The sequence below is a fragment of the Calidris pugnax genome, unplaced genomic scaffold (assembly GCF_001431845.1).
Source record: "Calidris pugnax isolate Ruff unplaced genomic scaffold, ASM143184v1 scaffold413, whole genome shotgun sequence".
Lineage (NCBI taxonomy): Eukaryota > Metazoa > Chordata > Aves > Charadriiformes > Scolopacidae > Calidris > Calidris pugnax.
In genome coordinates this window covers 218,615-234,320 of record NW_015091189.1, presented here as the reverse complement: position 1 = coordinate 234,320, position 15,706 = coordinate 218,615, and the positions used below count along the sequence as shown (strand labels likewise).

The 15,706-nt window shown below is 53.4% G+C and overlaps 1 protein-coding gene across 1 annotated transcript in view; it reads right to left on the bottom strand.

Annotated features, from left to right (window-relative positions):
* NOS1 (nitric oxide synthase 1) overlaps positions 1-14,955 on the bottom strand; it is a 64,244-nt gene extending 49,289 nt beyond the window's left edge. Inside the window, exons 1-2 of the mRNA XM_014959520.1 lie at positions 13,830-14,955; positions 3,084-3,216 (exon numbers count right to left, since the gene is read on the bottom strand). Coding sequence (XP_014815006.1) covers positions 3,084-3,216; positions 13,830-14,557 — 861 coding nt within the window. The 5' untranslated portion in view covers positions 14,558-14,955. The remainder of the gene's footprint in view (positions 1-3,083; positions 3,217-13,829) is intronic.
* Between the last annotated feature and the right edge of the window lie 751 nt (positions 14,956-15,706).

Sequence of the window (15,706 nt, the reverse complement as noted above, 5' to 3'; positions counted from 1 at the left end):
ATGGGCTACTTAACATCTGCCTACAGGTGTTCTACCTTAAGCCTCTCGTCAAGGCTGATCCCTTTCCCTTTTTGTCTTTTCCCTGCAAGAACTGGCAGAGTTTGAACCTTTGCTGAAAGAAAGCCACGGTGCAGAGGTACATGATGAATCCCCGGGATGCCAGCCGAGGAGACACCACCTACAAGAAGCGAGAGAGGTGCCAGGTCTGGCAACGGCGTCGCAGAGCAGCTGTGAAGAGAGCGACACCCAGAAGAGACTGGGAAAGAGCTCTGTGTGTGTGTGTGAGAGAGTGTGTGTGTGCGTGTGTGTGTGTCTTCCCCACACAGCAAAGCTGAAGCCAAATATTACCCCTGCTTCTGTCAGCGAGGTTGGGCGAGATCCTTTCATGTTTTAATTAGGCAGCTGCGATGTTAGTGACTCAGGAGCGGGACGAACGGAGAGACTAACGTGGCAGTCGGGGCGCGGGTGCATTATGCAAACATCTTTTGGAGGGAGCCTGTTGGCACTTATCGTCGCTGTGCAGCTTGCAAGCTGTCTGCCGCTCCAACAGGCGCAGGGGAGGGATGCTCCCAGCCCCGGGGGCTTCCTGGGACCAGGACCCCAAGGACCACCTCCTTTTTTGCAGACCCGAGTGGGGTCTACAGGTCCTCAACCTTCCTCCCGCATCCCAGCCAGGTTTCGGGAGCCCCTGCGACGATGGCACATACATCCCTGCTGAAATGCAGGGGCTGTGGGAGGAGGAGGGCTGCAGCGTTAGCCCGGGTCACAGATATATTGGCATCCTGACATTTCCTTCCAGGCTGCGTTAACCCCGCCAGCTGAAAGTGTGGTTTTTTCGCTTTTATAAAGCTGTAAATCATCCGTACGAGCAAGGAGCTGATATGACTCCCTCTGCTCAGCTACACGGACACACACTCCCTCCCTGCTTGTCCCGGAGCTCCCAACAAATCAATCCGTGTGGACTGAAATACGACTCACACAGGACCCGGGCTGGTGCAGTCACAGCATCTTTCCGTGGGTCAGGTTTGGGGCCAAGGGGATTGTTGGGCTCCTGGGAAATGAGCGAAATACACTGCGTGATTTTGCAAAAAAAAAAAAAAAAAAAAAAAAAAAAAAAAAAAAGAGGCATAGGGATCGATGCCCAACGGGTCTTTCAGCACCTTATTACAAGCCTCAGTGAGCATTCCCCACCTGGCCAAGTGAATCCTCCAAATCCGGCTTTAAGGAACAACGTGTATAAAAAGCTCACACTTGGCTTCACTTGCCCCTGCGTTAACACTCTGTATTTCTTGCAAGAAGTTCAGTTGCCTTAACTGCATCCAGCCCAGGGGGAAATGCTGCAGGGAGTACGGGGGGAAAAGCCAAACTGCCTCCAGAAGAGCAGGGACACCGAACTGGGGACAAGAAGGATAGAAAGAAAGCTGCACATCTAGTGGAAAAAAAATTAAAAATTAAAGAGTTTAATAACAGCTTAAGACTGGGGGTTTTGGCAGCCCTAACACCAAGAGAAATTAAGCTCTGAACACAAAAGGTTATAAAGTGCTTATAGTAACAGACACGTCAATGCAAGGAGCTTAGCAAAGGAGGCAGAAAGACGGTGTCTGTCCAGAGCTGGGGTAACAGCACCAGAGCAGTGACCTGTCCTTGGGCAAGAAGGGCTCGTGATACCTGCCAAACTGCATTAACCACATGATGGGACATGGGGCTGCCCAGGAACGTCTCTCCAGCAGCTGAACAAAGCGTGTCACAGCTCTTGGATGCACCCATTTTTGTGTGCCGATGTAGAACGATACCCACCATAAGGTTGTCTATGCTGCTGGGAGACCTGACCGCAACCCTGAGCTGCAGCCAGGTGAGGAGAGGATGGAAATTGCTCCCAAACACGTCTGAGCACCCAAACAGATTGGTTAAAACCATGCAGCAAGTCCAGCATGGTCAGAAGTATCTCAGCATCAGCACCCGCCCAGCGGGTGTTGCGTGTCCCATGAGCCTCCAACACTCTGTGTGCTACAGAAGTTCACATGAACATCCATCTGCTCAGGAGTCCCTGGAGAAATGGCGTGGGTAGCCCTCCTTCCCCAGCCATCAAGACCATGTCACCTCCATGGGCATGGAGGGAGTGTGTCACCTCATGCGACCTCACCCCTGCTTCTGGCTTTGCATCTTGCAAAAAAAAAAGGGAAATGGGGAAGCATCCACTGGCAGATCCATGGCCTGGGAGGTGCTGCTGGACACTTGGGTGTCAACCACACCACGAGGGACACCCATCCTGTGACAGTCTGCAGGTGGCATGTCAGCGAGGAGTGCGTCATTGCAGCTCGTTGGAGCTGGGAAGAGGCATCAGCCAGACCGAGGACATTCCTGAGCTGAGGAAATACTGATTTTTCTCGGAAGTCTTCATAGGGCCACTAAATCATTTTTCTCCCCTCCCTTGGAAAACAGTCCCTACTATGTCACCCTGAGAAACACGGTGGGGGCAAGGAGACCAAATGGTCCCCAGGCTGGTGCCCCGCGTCCTGCCCTGCTGCTGGTTAATCCCATCAGGGAGACACGTTTGCCTGGACAGGCTTGGCAGTGCTCAGGCACGTCATGTTTTCTCCAAGGTGATCTTTCTGGCCTGGCAGGGTCTGCCTTACGTCGCTGGCTTTGCTACAAACGTGGAGTTAATCCACTTTTGGCAAGGAAGCTTGAGAATTTATGTCCGCGGAGTGTGAGGAGATGAAAAGGCACCGTACAACATGTTATCTGAAGTGCTCTACTGAATTACCATCATATGAATCAAAACGACTTTAACGATGCAACTCGGCTTTCTGCCACAGAAAGAGACGCCAGTCCCCAGGGAGGTTTCAGAGTCCTGGTCCCTGGCTGGGCTCCCATCCCAGCCTGGCCCCTGGGATAAAGAGCATTGTTCTCCAGTGACTTTTACACTGCCCGAACCACAGGGAATTCAGCTTCTGGACCAGGTCTTCAGGGTAGCGCCCGTAGACCTTGGAGGTTCTCTGTGGTGTGAGAGCCCACCGGAATGGGTCAAACACCCCCAAGCCACCTTCCCACCCAAAGCAGCACAATCCATGGGCTCTTACCTGCTCGGCTTCAGAGTAGGGATTGTTCAGGACCACGGGCGTGTTGCTCTTCCCCCACAGGTCACCAAAGACACGGTTGTTCTCCATCCGAGCCGGTAAGGCTTTCTGCGGCTTGTTTTCCCCTTCCCTGAAACTGAAGGGTTAAAACCATCTGGGTGATCGGGCAGGAGGGCGGATGGGTGATGGGACCATGGGGCCCAGGTCCCCAAGCGATGGCTCCAGGACCTGGAGGGGCTGCTTCCCCCAGGAGCGAAAAACGCTCTGTCTCAGCCAAGGCCAAGAATCACCATAGAATCACAGAATGGTTAGAGTTGAAAGAGAGACCTTAAAGATCATCAAGTTCCAACCCCCCTGCCCTGGGCAGGGACACCTCCCACCACACCAGGGTGCTCCAAGCCCCCTCCAACCTGCCCTTGAACCCCTCCAGGGATGGGGCAGCCACAGCTTCTCTGGGCAACCTGTTCCAGTATCTCACCACCCTCACACCAAAGAATTTCTTCCTAGTATCTCATCTAAATCTCCCCTCTTCCAGTTGAAAACCATTACCCCTTGTCCTATCATTCCACTTCCTGACAAAGAGTCCCTCCCCATCTCTCCTGTAGCCCCCAGAGATACTGGAAGGCTGCTCTAAGGTCTCCCCGGAGCCTTCTCTTCTCCAGGCTGAACAACCCCAGCTCTTTCAGTCTGGCTTCATAGGGGAGGTGCTCCAGCCCTCTGATCATCTTCGTGGCCTCCGCTGGACACATTCCAACAGGTCCATGTCCTTTCTATGTTGAGGACTCCAGAGCTGGACACAGTGCTCCAGGTGGGGTCTCACGAGCGCAAAGACAATGCGCAGACAACCCAAATACAATATAAATTTCATGTGTGGGCCAGCACCGTGCCTGCAAATCAACAGGAAAGCCCTGCCCTGACACTGGCTCTGGCGGGGCTACACGCCAGACCCTCTGCCCCCCAAAAACCAGGCTGGAGCCCTGCAAAAACAAGCGTGGAGCTGGGGAAAGGAGAGCCCCACACACTTCCAGCTGCAGAACCTCACAGAAAAACCTCATTGCAAAACCTCCCAGCAAAGCCAGCTGGGTCTGCAGAGCAGCTTGGTGTTTATGAGCAGAGGAAAGGAAAAAAAAAACCCAAGGAAAAATAGGTGGCTCCCAGGAGGGAGAGACAGATCTCTCTCCTCTTTCCTGACCTTTACGGCTGCTGCAAATGCCGGCGAGTTCAAGCAATTTTACTCAGGCAAACTGACGGATTGCCTCCACGGAGCTAGGGAGGCTGGAAGGCTGGGGACTGAGGATGTCCCCAGCGCCACTGCTCTAGCCTGTGTGGTGAGGCTGGTGTAGCTCTTGGTGCACACATGTTTTGCCTGGGGGAACGTGCATCGGGATGTCGGTGAGGCTGTTAAATGCCATCTAAGCAGCAATGGAAAACCACCGCCATACGAGCCCTCGCGCAGGAGAAAAACAAATGGGGTTTAGAGAGGTGAGGTTCAGAGAAGGCAGGCTGTGGCACATGCACTGTGAGGCCACAGGTGGGAAGGAGACCCATGGGTTGAGCTGCACGGGACCACGGGCCAGGACTGGCAGCCTTCGCCCTTGCTCAACAGACCGTCGAGGTAATGCGCCCTGGCAAGGGTTTTGCTCCTGCTGTCAGCCCTTAGAAGTCTTCCAGATGCCCACTAAAGTCAATAATGAGCCTTCCCATTAACGACGGTGGGCTTTGGGCACCGACCAAAGTAGGACACTCGCTCTCAGGGCATAATTCACGCCAACACAGCACTCTCAACACCATCTCAGGAAGACATGTGCACACAAACAAATCCAGTTTCACAATCCTCCTTGCCCCTCCCAGCTCCTATCCTTAAGGAAAATACTTTGCTTAAAGATGATCTCCCCGTGCTCTAAGTTTTTTGGTAATTTTTCTGCCTTTACAGAGCAACGTTCAGCTGCCAAAATATGACACCAGGCTCCTGGACACCTTCCAAACCTTGGCTGCCTTAGGGTGAAAGCATCCAGCTTGGTGCAAGCGAGGAGGTACAGGTGCCACAGGGGCAGTTCTTACTGGCTTTCCTATGCCCTGACCCTGGGAAAAGAAAGCTGTTCTTTTGTGACTTGGCTCCTTGAAAGGGTTTCAATCAGATAAAACACAAGAAACTCCACCCTCCCCACTGCACCGCCGTGGCCAAAGACAACAGGTCCCGGCTCTCTGCTACATGTGATGGTGGTGCTGCTGCCAGGAGCACTCGCTGGCCACAAAGGTCCCAGGGCTGGGGACAACCATGAACCATACACTACCCACCCTGCCCTCTCCCAGCTCACCCACAGGGGAAGCTCAGGGTCCCTTGACACATCCAGAGAATTCATCTAGAGAATTCCCAGCAGCCAGGCAGAGGGTTAGCAAGATGAACATCCAGCAAGTCTGGCTCTTCCTCTGAGACAAGGCCAGCTGTTAAATCTCTTGGAGAATACTAGTTTCCATGGCTGAGCATCCCTGCCCTCTTGACCTGCGTCTCATTACATCAGGGAGGGTGGACGCAGGTCAGCGCAGAGCCTCTGAACACATGAAATGATGAGCAAACACAAGCCACCTCCTGTAGCTGATGAGCCCCAACATGCTGCTCCCCACAACTGGCCCAAAATCAAGACACAAGCACTAAATCCATAAAGCAATGAGAGAAATCCCTTGGCTTTACTGGAAGCTGGGGCTCGGCGGAGAGAACCTGCCTTCTGGGGGACCACTGTGCCTCTCCAGGGGCACAGACTTTGCCTCGATGGAGACAGGAGAGGCTTGGACAGACAGACCCCAGCGTGCCAGATATCCTGCAGGCACCTCTGAAATGACACCGAGCACACGCCTGCAGGTGCCTGGCGTGCCCCACTGCTTCCAGGAAGGTGTTCTCAAGCCCATCTAAAGGGGTGACACCGGCACGAGGGAACCTCGGAGAAGAATCTACCAGTCAGTGGCAGCAGCTGGAGGTCTCAGCCGGGAGGCTGGAGGAGTAATTTCACTGAATTTCACTGAATTTTTAGAGTTGGAAGGGACCATAGAGATCATCTAGTCCAAATCCCCTGCCAAAGCAGGACCACCCAGAGCTTGTTACGTGTGTCTATCATCTGCAAAACTTTGGAGATACATTCCATAATGATTCCGATGTTCCACCTCCCTCAAAGAGAGCTCACTCACTGTCTGCACACCAGCAAAGCCATAAATGTTGGTACCTGTGCCAACGGCACGGAAAAAAGACCAGATGCTTGAATTAAGTCATCGCTAGAGTTGGCTACGTTGTGTGTTGCTGGAGGGGGGGACCTGGTCCTGTTCACTGGCCTCGGGCATCACCCGACAGCGAGATGCCCCGTCCTGAGGGGCAATGAGGTCTGGGTGGGCACTGGGGGATGGATGCTCAGCAACAAATTCCCCACATCCCACCGCCTGTTGGCAGCTGGGGCAGGAACGAGTTGTGTATTGCTATTCCTGATGGACTTTGGGCTGCGTGAGGAAGGCTCTGCCCTCACCCTTCGCCTCTGCCATAAAAGCCCAGCCAAGTGTGGCTGTCACAAAGCCATTAGACCGAGCTGGTGGCCGTGTCTCTCGCCCCCGGGCTGGTGTTGTGCTGCAGTTGGCTGGGTGTCGGGCGAGAGGGACTGTCCCTTGTCCCTCGCAGGGCTGAGGGTGCCTGCCCCTGCCCTGAGCCCCCACAGACCTCTCCCGGATGAGGCTGCCCAGAAGTATCCGGCTCTGTCTTTTGGAGACAGACAGGGAGAGAAAAGCCCATTCAGAGCAGCCACGGCCTCACCCCAGATGGCGGGGGGCGGGGGGTAAAAAATGTTTAAAAAAAATCAATTGCTTCATTTTACAAATATTTCCTGCCTATTTCTTGCAACAGCCTTGTTTGTGAGCTCAAGACAGGAACGGGGGCTTTCGGGTCAGTTATTTTCCACTCTTGACTTGGCTCCCCCAGCCACCAGCAGAGATGCGGGGTGACCTGCCACATTCACACCAGGATGCCACTCACACACTCAAGGGGAGTGACAGGATGTCCAGAACACCATACCCGAGCCTCCAAAAGCACTTTATGGACAGCAATCCCTGAGAACGGGGGTTCCTAGTGGGTAATGGGGAGGACACAGGTCCTCTGTGGGGGATTCAAGGCATCCAGGCTGGGTACCTCCAGGGAGCTGCTGTGGGAGCAGGGGAGAGGGGAGCTTTCCCTTGGCTCCTGGCAGCCTTTGGAGAAATCCTCATGACTCACTGTCATACCCAACCTGGGCGCTTTGGGGCACTGAACAGGAGGATTTCACCACTTCAGTGTCTTTGAAGCACTGGAAGCCATGCTGAAGATCTGTCCTTGGAGGCACTTGTTTGGCTGAACCCCCTCAAAGGCCAGATCCAGGATGCAGAGATCCTTCTGACCTGGGTCCCACCACCAGACCCATTAGATACCATGTCTGCACTAACAAAATCTTTTGGATCCAGAGCCAGTTTTGGGGAAGAGACACCTTTTGATGTTGGTTTTTGTTCTGAAAGCAAAAATCTGTTACTTAAAAAAAGAAAGAGGAATCCTGCCCTCCCCCACTGGCACACAGGCAGAGCCCGGGATGCTGCCTCACCTCGGAAAGAGCATCTGGCTGTTTGGAGAAATGAGAGGCACCACTGTTTTCTTTTGACTAATTTGATGATGTTGCAGTGCTCGGAGTGATGAGGCAGAAGGGAAGTTGCTGAGACAGCCCTTTGAGAAATTTTTCCAAAGCTTTTCCAAAAAGAGAGAGGAAAAAAAAAAAAATGAGCAAAAAGAAAGTTTGTCACTTGGCTCCTTTGAATTTGCTTGGCAGAAGGATCTCTCTGATTTCCCAGGCAGAGATGAGAGGTACCATTAGCTGCTGCAGTCCCCAGGGGCCGATTTGGATGAACCGATAAGGACATGGATGTCCACGCTCCCGATGACGGCTCTCATGCTGAGATGCCGATAGCAGTGACCGCAGGGGGTGAAGTCCTTCTAGGCCCTTGTCCCAGCAGCTGAAAACCCTACGCTGGCACTTGGGTCCTGCATGGGAAGATCACGTGGGCACCCACTGCTTGCTCTGAGCTACAGGAGAGAAATACCTTGGAGAAATACAGGCTGCCCAGGGAGGTGGTGGAGTCTCCATCTCTGGAGACATTCAAAACCCACCTGGACATGTTCCTGTGCAACCTGCTGTGGGTGGATGTGCTCTGGCAGGGAGGTTGAACTAGATGATCTCCAGAGGTCCTTTCCAACTCCTGTCATTCTGTGATTCTATTTTCCTTTCTTCACCTCTCCTGGTGTGCCCATGGGGATGGCTCCAAGGCTGTGCTGCTCATTGCTCCTCCTTCCAGTGCTAGAGGCCAGAATAAATGGCTCTTGCCTCATGGAAAACCACACTCCAGAGGGCATTGCATCCTCAGAAGTTAATATCTTCTTGCTATCATGCCCTTGGGGCAGCTCAGAGTCTGCAACATTGGCAAAGCCTGGCTGCAGAATCCTTGCCTCGAGGTTTAAGGCAAGGGCTGGTGCAACAGCACGGGTTAGAGGGATCTGCAGGAGCAGGGATGGGACAGGGGCTGGAATCTGCAGGGTTCAGAGAGCTCAGGAAGGAAGTGGGAACATTGGAAGCAGAAGGAATAACTCCAGAAGATGGGATGCATTCCCTGGAGAGGCGGCATGGCCAGAGTAGGTGACTGCAGGATGATCAAAGCAAGAAACCACTTCTTAATTGAGAAAGGGGAGCTTGGACAGCACTGAAGGAAGAGAAAAGCTTCACCGACAAACACGTGGCATGGCTTGAAGAAGGTCTTGCTCCATCAGAAGGTCAGAGCATTGCTGGGCTGTGCCCAGTGCTAGGATTAAGGACTAATAAGCCGAGGAAGCTGCACAGAGCAGTTTCGGAGAGAGACCAATGAAATACAAAGTTGGTAGATGCCTCTGAGTAGACGTTGACAGATAAAGACCTGGGAATGGATCCAAATGATCCCAAAGTCCTCCCGCCGGCAGTTTTGGAAATTCAGCCAGCATCAGATGCAACCTGCAACCGCCACGCTCATCCCTTCCTGGCTGTGCCCAAAGACCACCTGGTGGATTCCAGCCCCAGCATCCCATCTGGAGCCCAAACGCAGATCAGGTCTGCTGGGGAATCCCGGGCTTGTACGTGGGCCATGGGTTTGTCTGGTGGGATCACCTACAAGGAGAACATCCATCCCATGGGATGGAAGAAGCAGCACCAGCCCAGGGGGCTGAGCGGGTGAAGGGTGCTTCAGAGACTGGTTGGAGAGGCGTCCATGCAGGTACATTCGGGTGGAATTTGTTATTTTGCAGGCACAAAATGCCTCTCTGGATTAGACTGATGCAGTCAGAGTGATGGGGAAGAATCCGCCGAGGGAGAAGGGGAGGGTTCTTCACCACCAAAGGTTCCTATTTCACCATTCTGCAGAATGGCAATAGCATGATAGTTTCAGGGAACCTTTTCATTTCAGAGGTTTGAAAGTTTTCATGTCCAAGTACAGAATAATGAAGACATCAGAAATGCAAATGAAATGTTTTGAGCAACACAAAGAGATTTTGGCGGCAGCGAAGGAGGTGGGAGGAAGAGAATTTTCTCTTCGAGAACTGCAAAATTACGGGGTTTGTTCCAATGCAGGATGGAGCCTGAAACCTTGAAACCCTTCATAAACAGAATTCCTGCTCTCAGCACACTTCTCCCTCTCAGGGCTGCTGATGCTGCTTTTTGGACCAAAATTGCCATGTTTCCATCATGCTGTTCATGTTATGGAATAGACCTGAGAGGAAAAATAAATACTGGCAACTCGGTGGGGGGAAGATGGGACATGACAATCTTCCCAGAGCTCAGAGGGAAAAACAGACCTGGGTTAGCTGGCAGGGAGTGAATCAAACTCTATTTTTGTTTTCTAGCCCACGGTGAGCCTCATGGCAGAAATGCCAGCTCTCATCATACCTTGCGCCCCACTTCCATGCTCTGTTTTATGACCGACTTCACCACGGACGGCTTGAGCCAAGCCACAGACATTCAGCCCTTGGCTGCACCATGGACCCAGGCCTCATGGCAGAAATGCCAGCTCTCATCATACCTTGCGCCCCACTTCCATGCTCTGTTTTATGACCGACTTCACCACGGACGGCTTGAGCCGAGTCACAGACATTCAGCCCGTGGCCGCACCATGGACCCAGGACACCTTACAGCTGGAAATCATCAGGGAGAAAAGGCCAGGTCATCTCAGGGACAACTCCCCCTGGGAGCGCAGACCACGGGTGCAAGGGATGGAGATGAACTGATTTTTCCCCCCAGGTGCAACCTTCACAGTCTCCAGTTTTCTTGGCAAGTAATGTTAGAGACATGGGCTGGAAACCCAAAGCATCGGGTGTAATTGGAATTGCTTTTGGCAAAGTCCACCTTGGACAAGAAGCGTTTGGCTCCGTAGGAATAACCTCCAAGTTGTACCATTCCTTTTTCACCCTCGGGAAGCTGTCACAGCTCTGCGAGATGCTCTGGCTTTGACAAAGTGCTGCAGGCTGTGAAGGTCAGCACCAGGAGAAGATGGAGACAGACAGAATTCGTCCTGACACCAGCATCTCCAGCTGGATCGATGGTCAAGTGGTCCAGGCTGTAGGTGTCGAGCTCAACTTTGTGTGAGGTTTTGCACCCTCCTGGTGTCTAGGTAGAGCTCTACTGTCGTTTTGACTAACGCCAGCGTTGCTTGTTCCCCACCAGCCTGGAGAAGTCATAGCCTACAGCCTGAGAACAGCATCAATCTCGTAAGACTTGCTTATTTTTGAGGGCATTTCTTTGGCATCAATCAATGCAGTCTCCACGGTTCTCTGCTCCCCGTCACTCCCTGACCTCTTCGTGCTTCTCCCGCAGACCAAGAAAACTCTCACTCTAGAAGACCTTCACCGTGCCCCAGCTCTGTCTGAGACCAGGCAGAGGAGATGAATCATCTCCAGCACATCGCAGGAGTGGGAGGAGAAGTGCCCTTTAGCCTGCAGAGCAGCTCTCGACAAGTTTTCCCTGCGGTGTATCTATCTCCTTTCCCACTTCTCCGAGAGAGCCCAGGTCTCCTCGCTCGTACAGAGTCCTACCTCACAAGAGTGAGGCTGTGGCTTTTCATCAAGCAGAAGACTGAAGACTAATTTTGAACGAAAAGTGGATTTTTTCAGTCCCAGGGTACATAGATTTCATAGATCATCTTTTTAAAGGACATCGAAAAATAAAGTGAGTGGAGTTTTGGTGAAGTACCCACTTCACTAATATTCTTGCTGGTTTGAGGTCCTTCAGTTTAAGTGAATTCCAAGTGTTTCAGTTTAATCTCTTTATGAGGAGAAGAGACTCCTCAAAGAAAAAAACACCCGCATTTTTCATCCTTCCCCCCAGCCAGAGCAGAATTTCTTCAGAAAACCTGCAGCTGGTGGGACAGGACAGGGACACTGGGGGACATGGTTTGAAAGGTGAAGCTGCACCTTGTATCAATGCTCGGGATTGTGCCCTCCAGGAGCTTCACCAGGTCATGACCCCCAGCTCCATCAGAAAACAGAGGGACAGAAGGGATTTTTAAGCACGTTTTGTTGGACCTGTCGTCAAGCACAACCCCTTCAAGGTCTCAATTCTTTGGTTGCTTAAATTAGTTTCCCCCAGGGATGGGTTGGTGATGGATGAAGGGATGTGCAGTCCGGACAGGTAGCCCTCAACCTTCCAGGGAGTTCAGGGGGTTAAATTACCCCCTGTTGCACAGCGGAGACGAAAGCCAAACAAAAAAGCAGCGTTCTGGGACCTGGGGGTGTGCGTGGGGAGGGGACGGCAGGGAAGGATGTCCCCGAGTGTGCCCTGTCCCACCGCTCCCCCCGAGACGTCCACCACCCGCTGCCGGCGCCGAGCGGATTTCTTTATCTCCCTCTGACTCAGTGTGACCACCCTAACGGGCTTTGGGTAACCGTGTCCTCCGCAGGAAAAAAGACATGATTTGGGAGAGAGCAGAGATAATGGTGAAGACATGATTTGGGAGAGAGCAGAGATAATGGCGCAAAACCAACCGAAAATCAAAAAAAACCAAATAAAAACCAGAAGGTGGAAAACACAGGGTGTGGGGGTTGGCTTGTGATGGGAGTGATCCCACCCCAGGGATCCCGCTCCTCCGCAGCCAACAGCTCTGCCTTTCATCTCTGGTTGTTTTGGATAAAACAAATAAATACCATTTCCCCTCAACCCTCCCTCCTCTCCCCTAAGGAACAAGGTGCAGCGAAAGGAACTTGAAGTTACAAATGCCTCTGTCAATGAGCCGAGGTCTCCGGCTTCAGTCAACCCTCCTGAAAAAGCCTCTTGGCTTTTTACAGCCGGTCGATAACCAAGGGCAGCCACAACCTGCTGCAGCACTCGACAGTGCTAAAACGCGTCCGGGGGCTTGGGGAGAGGCAACAGGCAAAGGCAACCTATCACTGAGAATAAACGGCCAGGAGGCGAGAGAGCTGGTACCAAAAAAAATAAAATAAAATAAAATAGCTACTAACAACACATTTGCAAAACATGAAGGGCCACCGGGAGCTCTTCTGGCTCTGAAAGGATGGTCTATATCTCAGGGAAATGCCAAGGAGGATCAAGAGGGCAACACCACCGCTTGGGGAGAGGCAACAGGCAAAGGCAACCTATCACTGAGAATAAACGGCCAGGAGGCGAGAGAGCTGGTACCAAAAAAAATAAAATAAAATAAAATAGCTACTAACAACACATTTGCAAAACATGAAGGGCCACCGGGAGCTCTTCTGGCTCTGAAAGGATGGTCTATATCTCAGGGAAATGCTGAGGAGATCAAGAGGACAACACCACACAAGTGGCCTCTTGCAGAAGCAGGTACCTGAAACGAAGCTGTTCCACCCGCCTGATGGGACTTCAGCCTCCTGGAGAAGCCATGGGGCAAGCATCCCTGTGTCCCCACCCTCGTTAGACATGCAGATGCGTATTGAAATAATTAGCTTGGTCGGGAGGGGCTGAACAGTTGGCTCCGCTGTTGCATTTCAACAAGGGATGGGCATTTCTCTCGACTGGAAACATTTCCCCCCGTCCCAGAAGACAGGACCTCTCAAGGCAGGTCCCACTGCCCTTGCACACAGGTCTCCTTGGCTTCAGCTGGAGCTGGACTTGCTGGGGGGGGTCTCATCTCCCCTCCCCAAAGCCAGAGCCTGTTTGCCAAAAGCATGGAAGGTTTTGAAACTCCTTTCTCCTGGGAAGCACCGTTCTCTGCCGGTCTGACCTTCCCTCTCCCTCTCCAGCAGTTAATCAGCAGCAGATTTCAAGGGGAGCGCTCCAAAGCAGACAACACCATCAATCTTACTTGGCAGGCGGGGAAACTGAGGCACGGGATGTTGTTTAAAGCTCACAATAAATTAGATGGAGACCAGAGAACAGAAACAACTCCCAGCCCACCCCGTGATGTACTCCATCCCATACCTCAGCTTTCCATGACACGTTACTCCTGCTGTCTCCCCGTTTCCCACACTTACATCTTTCTCCCTGTCTTCCACCACCTATTCTGAATTTTTCACTCCTTTTATCCTCCTCTCATCAACCGCTTCTCCCTTTTTTTTTGGCATCCCTTCCTCTCCCTCTCCATCCTGCTGGGGCAGACAGCAGCCCTTTCTGGAGAGGTGCCCACCGACACCTAAACGGGCCGTGTTGGGGAGCCAAACTCAGCACACATCACCAAATGTAAAAAATGTATTTAGGGACCTACCAGTCCACCTGGACTTCTATATCTCTTGTCTCTACCTTGGCGGGTGCATCTCCATCGCTGTCCTTACTGCTGCCCTTCAGGAGATCCAGGACGGGCTCGATTTCTTTGAGCAGTTCATTGTCTTCCACGCCACCGTTGAGGCAAGGGTGACCACAAGCACCCTCCTTCCCCTTCCCAGCGTCCTGCCCTTTGCTGCTGGTAACGACGCCGTTAACGTGGACCATCGGCTCCACCTCTCGCCCGATCTCTTTTGTCCACAGGGAGCCCATGGTGCGGTCGGCGGCTGGCGGCGGCTGCTCTTTGCCGTGCAGACTTGGGTTGGACAAGTCAACCGCCTTCGGAGTCGGGCAGAGGGGTCGGGTGACACGGATGGTTTTGGGCGTCCCGTCGCCTGCAAAAGTGGTCTCCAGGTGAGTGGTGAAGCCCTCAGGGCCCCGCAGGATGAGGACCACGTAGGTCTCGGAGGCGATGCTTCTCAGTATCTCCAGCGCGGTCTCATAGCTCATGTCCACCAGGGGCTTGCCATTGACTGCTAAAATGATGTCCCCAGCCTGGATGAGGCCACTCTGCTCTGCAGCCCCTCCCCGGATCAGGTCTGAGATGATGACAGGCGGCTTGCTGACGCGCTCCTTCACCAGAAAGCCGAGGCCGCCCACCTTGCGCTTGAAGAGCCTCACCGAGATGACGTTGGGCTGTATCTGCTGCACGCTGAACACATTCTCTTCCATGGCAGCTCCCCCTCTTCGAGCCTGCAGACCAGGACCTCGACACCCGCTGAGCGCAGAGAAACTCACTGCCTGAGGTTCTTATCGGGGGAAAGGGGCAACTTTGGGGGGTTTTTTCAAAGCCAGTGACCTCACTGGAAAACTCCTCTGGGCTTGGGCTGGGGGCTGGCTTTCTGCAGCATGCTCCCTGCCACCTCTCTCCCAGAGTGATGTCCCGGGGAAGGCAGGAGTGTATCACGGGTGGAAAGCAAGGCTAGGGGCAGGGCTGGGCATCCTGTGGCCAAGCAGGGGTTGGTGAGGGCAACATGCCCAGCTTCCAGTCAGCCTCTGGTCCCGTGCTGGGCAGAGAGGGGGAGGCAGCCCGCTCGCTTCACCGGCATCCCCGCAAACGGTCCGAGGGCTTCTTTATCTAGAAAAGAGGGAGAAAAAACACAAAAAACCCACACACACACAAAAAAAAACAACACAAAAGGGAAAAGAAAAGTGAGGTAGGGCAGGGGTAGAGTGGAGGCTCGGCACGGGGCTCGGCACGCCACACACCCCCACATGCATCAGCCCGTCCCCACAGATGTCATCCCCCGGGCTGCGTTTGGGAGACAGGCTGCAGCCTTCCCAGCCATCGCTCTGGGCTTTTGTTTCCCCCGCTCCCCCTGCGAAAATCGGCACCATCTGCTCGGCGGGGGCCGGGGAAGCACAGAGGGGGGAGTGGGGGAGCCCTGGGAGGGGGCTGCCTTGGGAGCTTTGCTGGGACCCTCCCCGCTTCGTCCTTGGGTCCCAAAGAAAACACCCCCCGTGTGAGCGAGGGGTGCGAAGGGGCAGAGCTGCAAGGAGCTCGGTGGTGGTTTCTGCCGGCTGAGGACCTCGTCTCCATGCGTTTTCCAGGGTATCCAACAACCTGATGGCCGAGATGGATCGGGGCGACCAGACAGGGGACTTAGGGCCCTGCCTGGGATGAAACGTGTTCACGCCAAGACTGTTTCGATGCTTTGGGAGGAAGAGTAGCAGCCACCAGCAAAATGAGGTGGTAGAAGAGGACATTCAGCTCCCCTTACCCTGAGTTCCAGCGCAGCACTTACAATGGCAAGTGCTTTTAAGCCTGGCTTCAGGGATCACAGACTCAGCCTGACGCAGCTCCTCCTCTCCCCATATTTC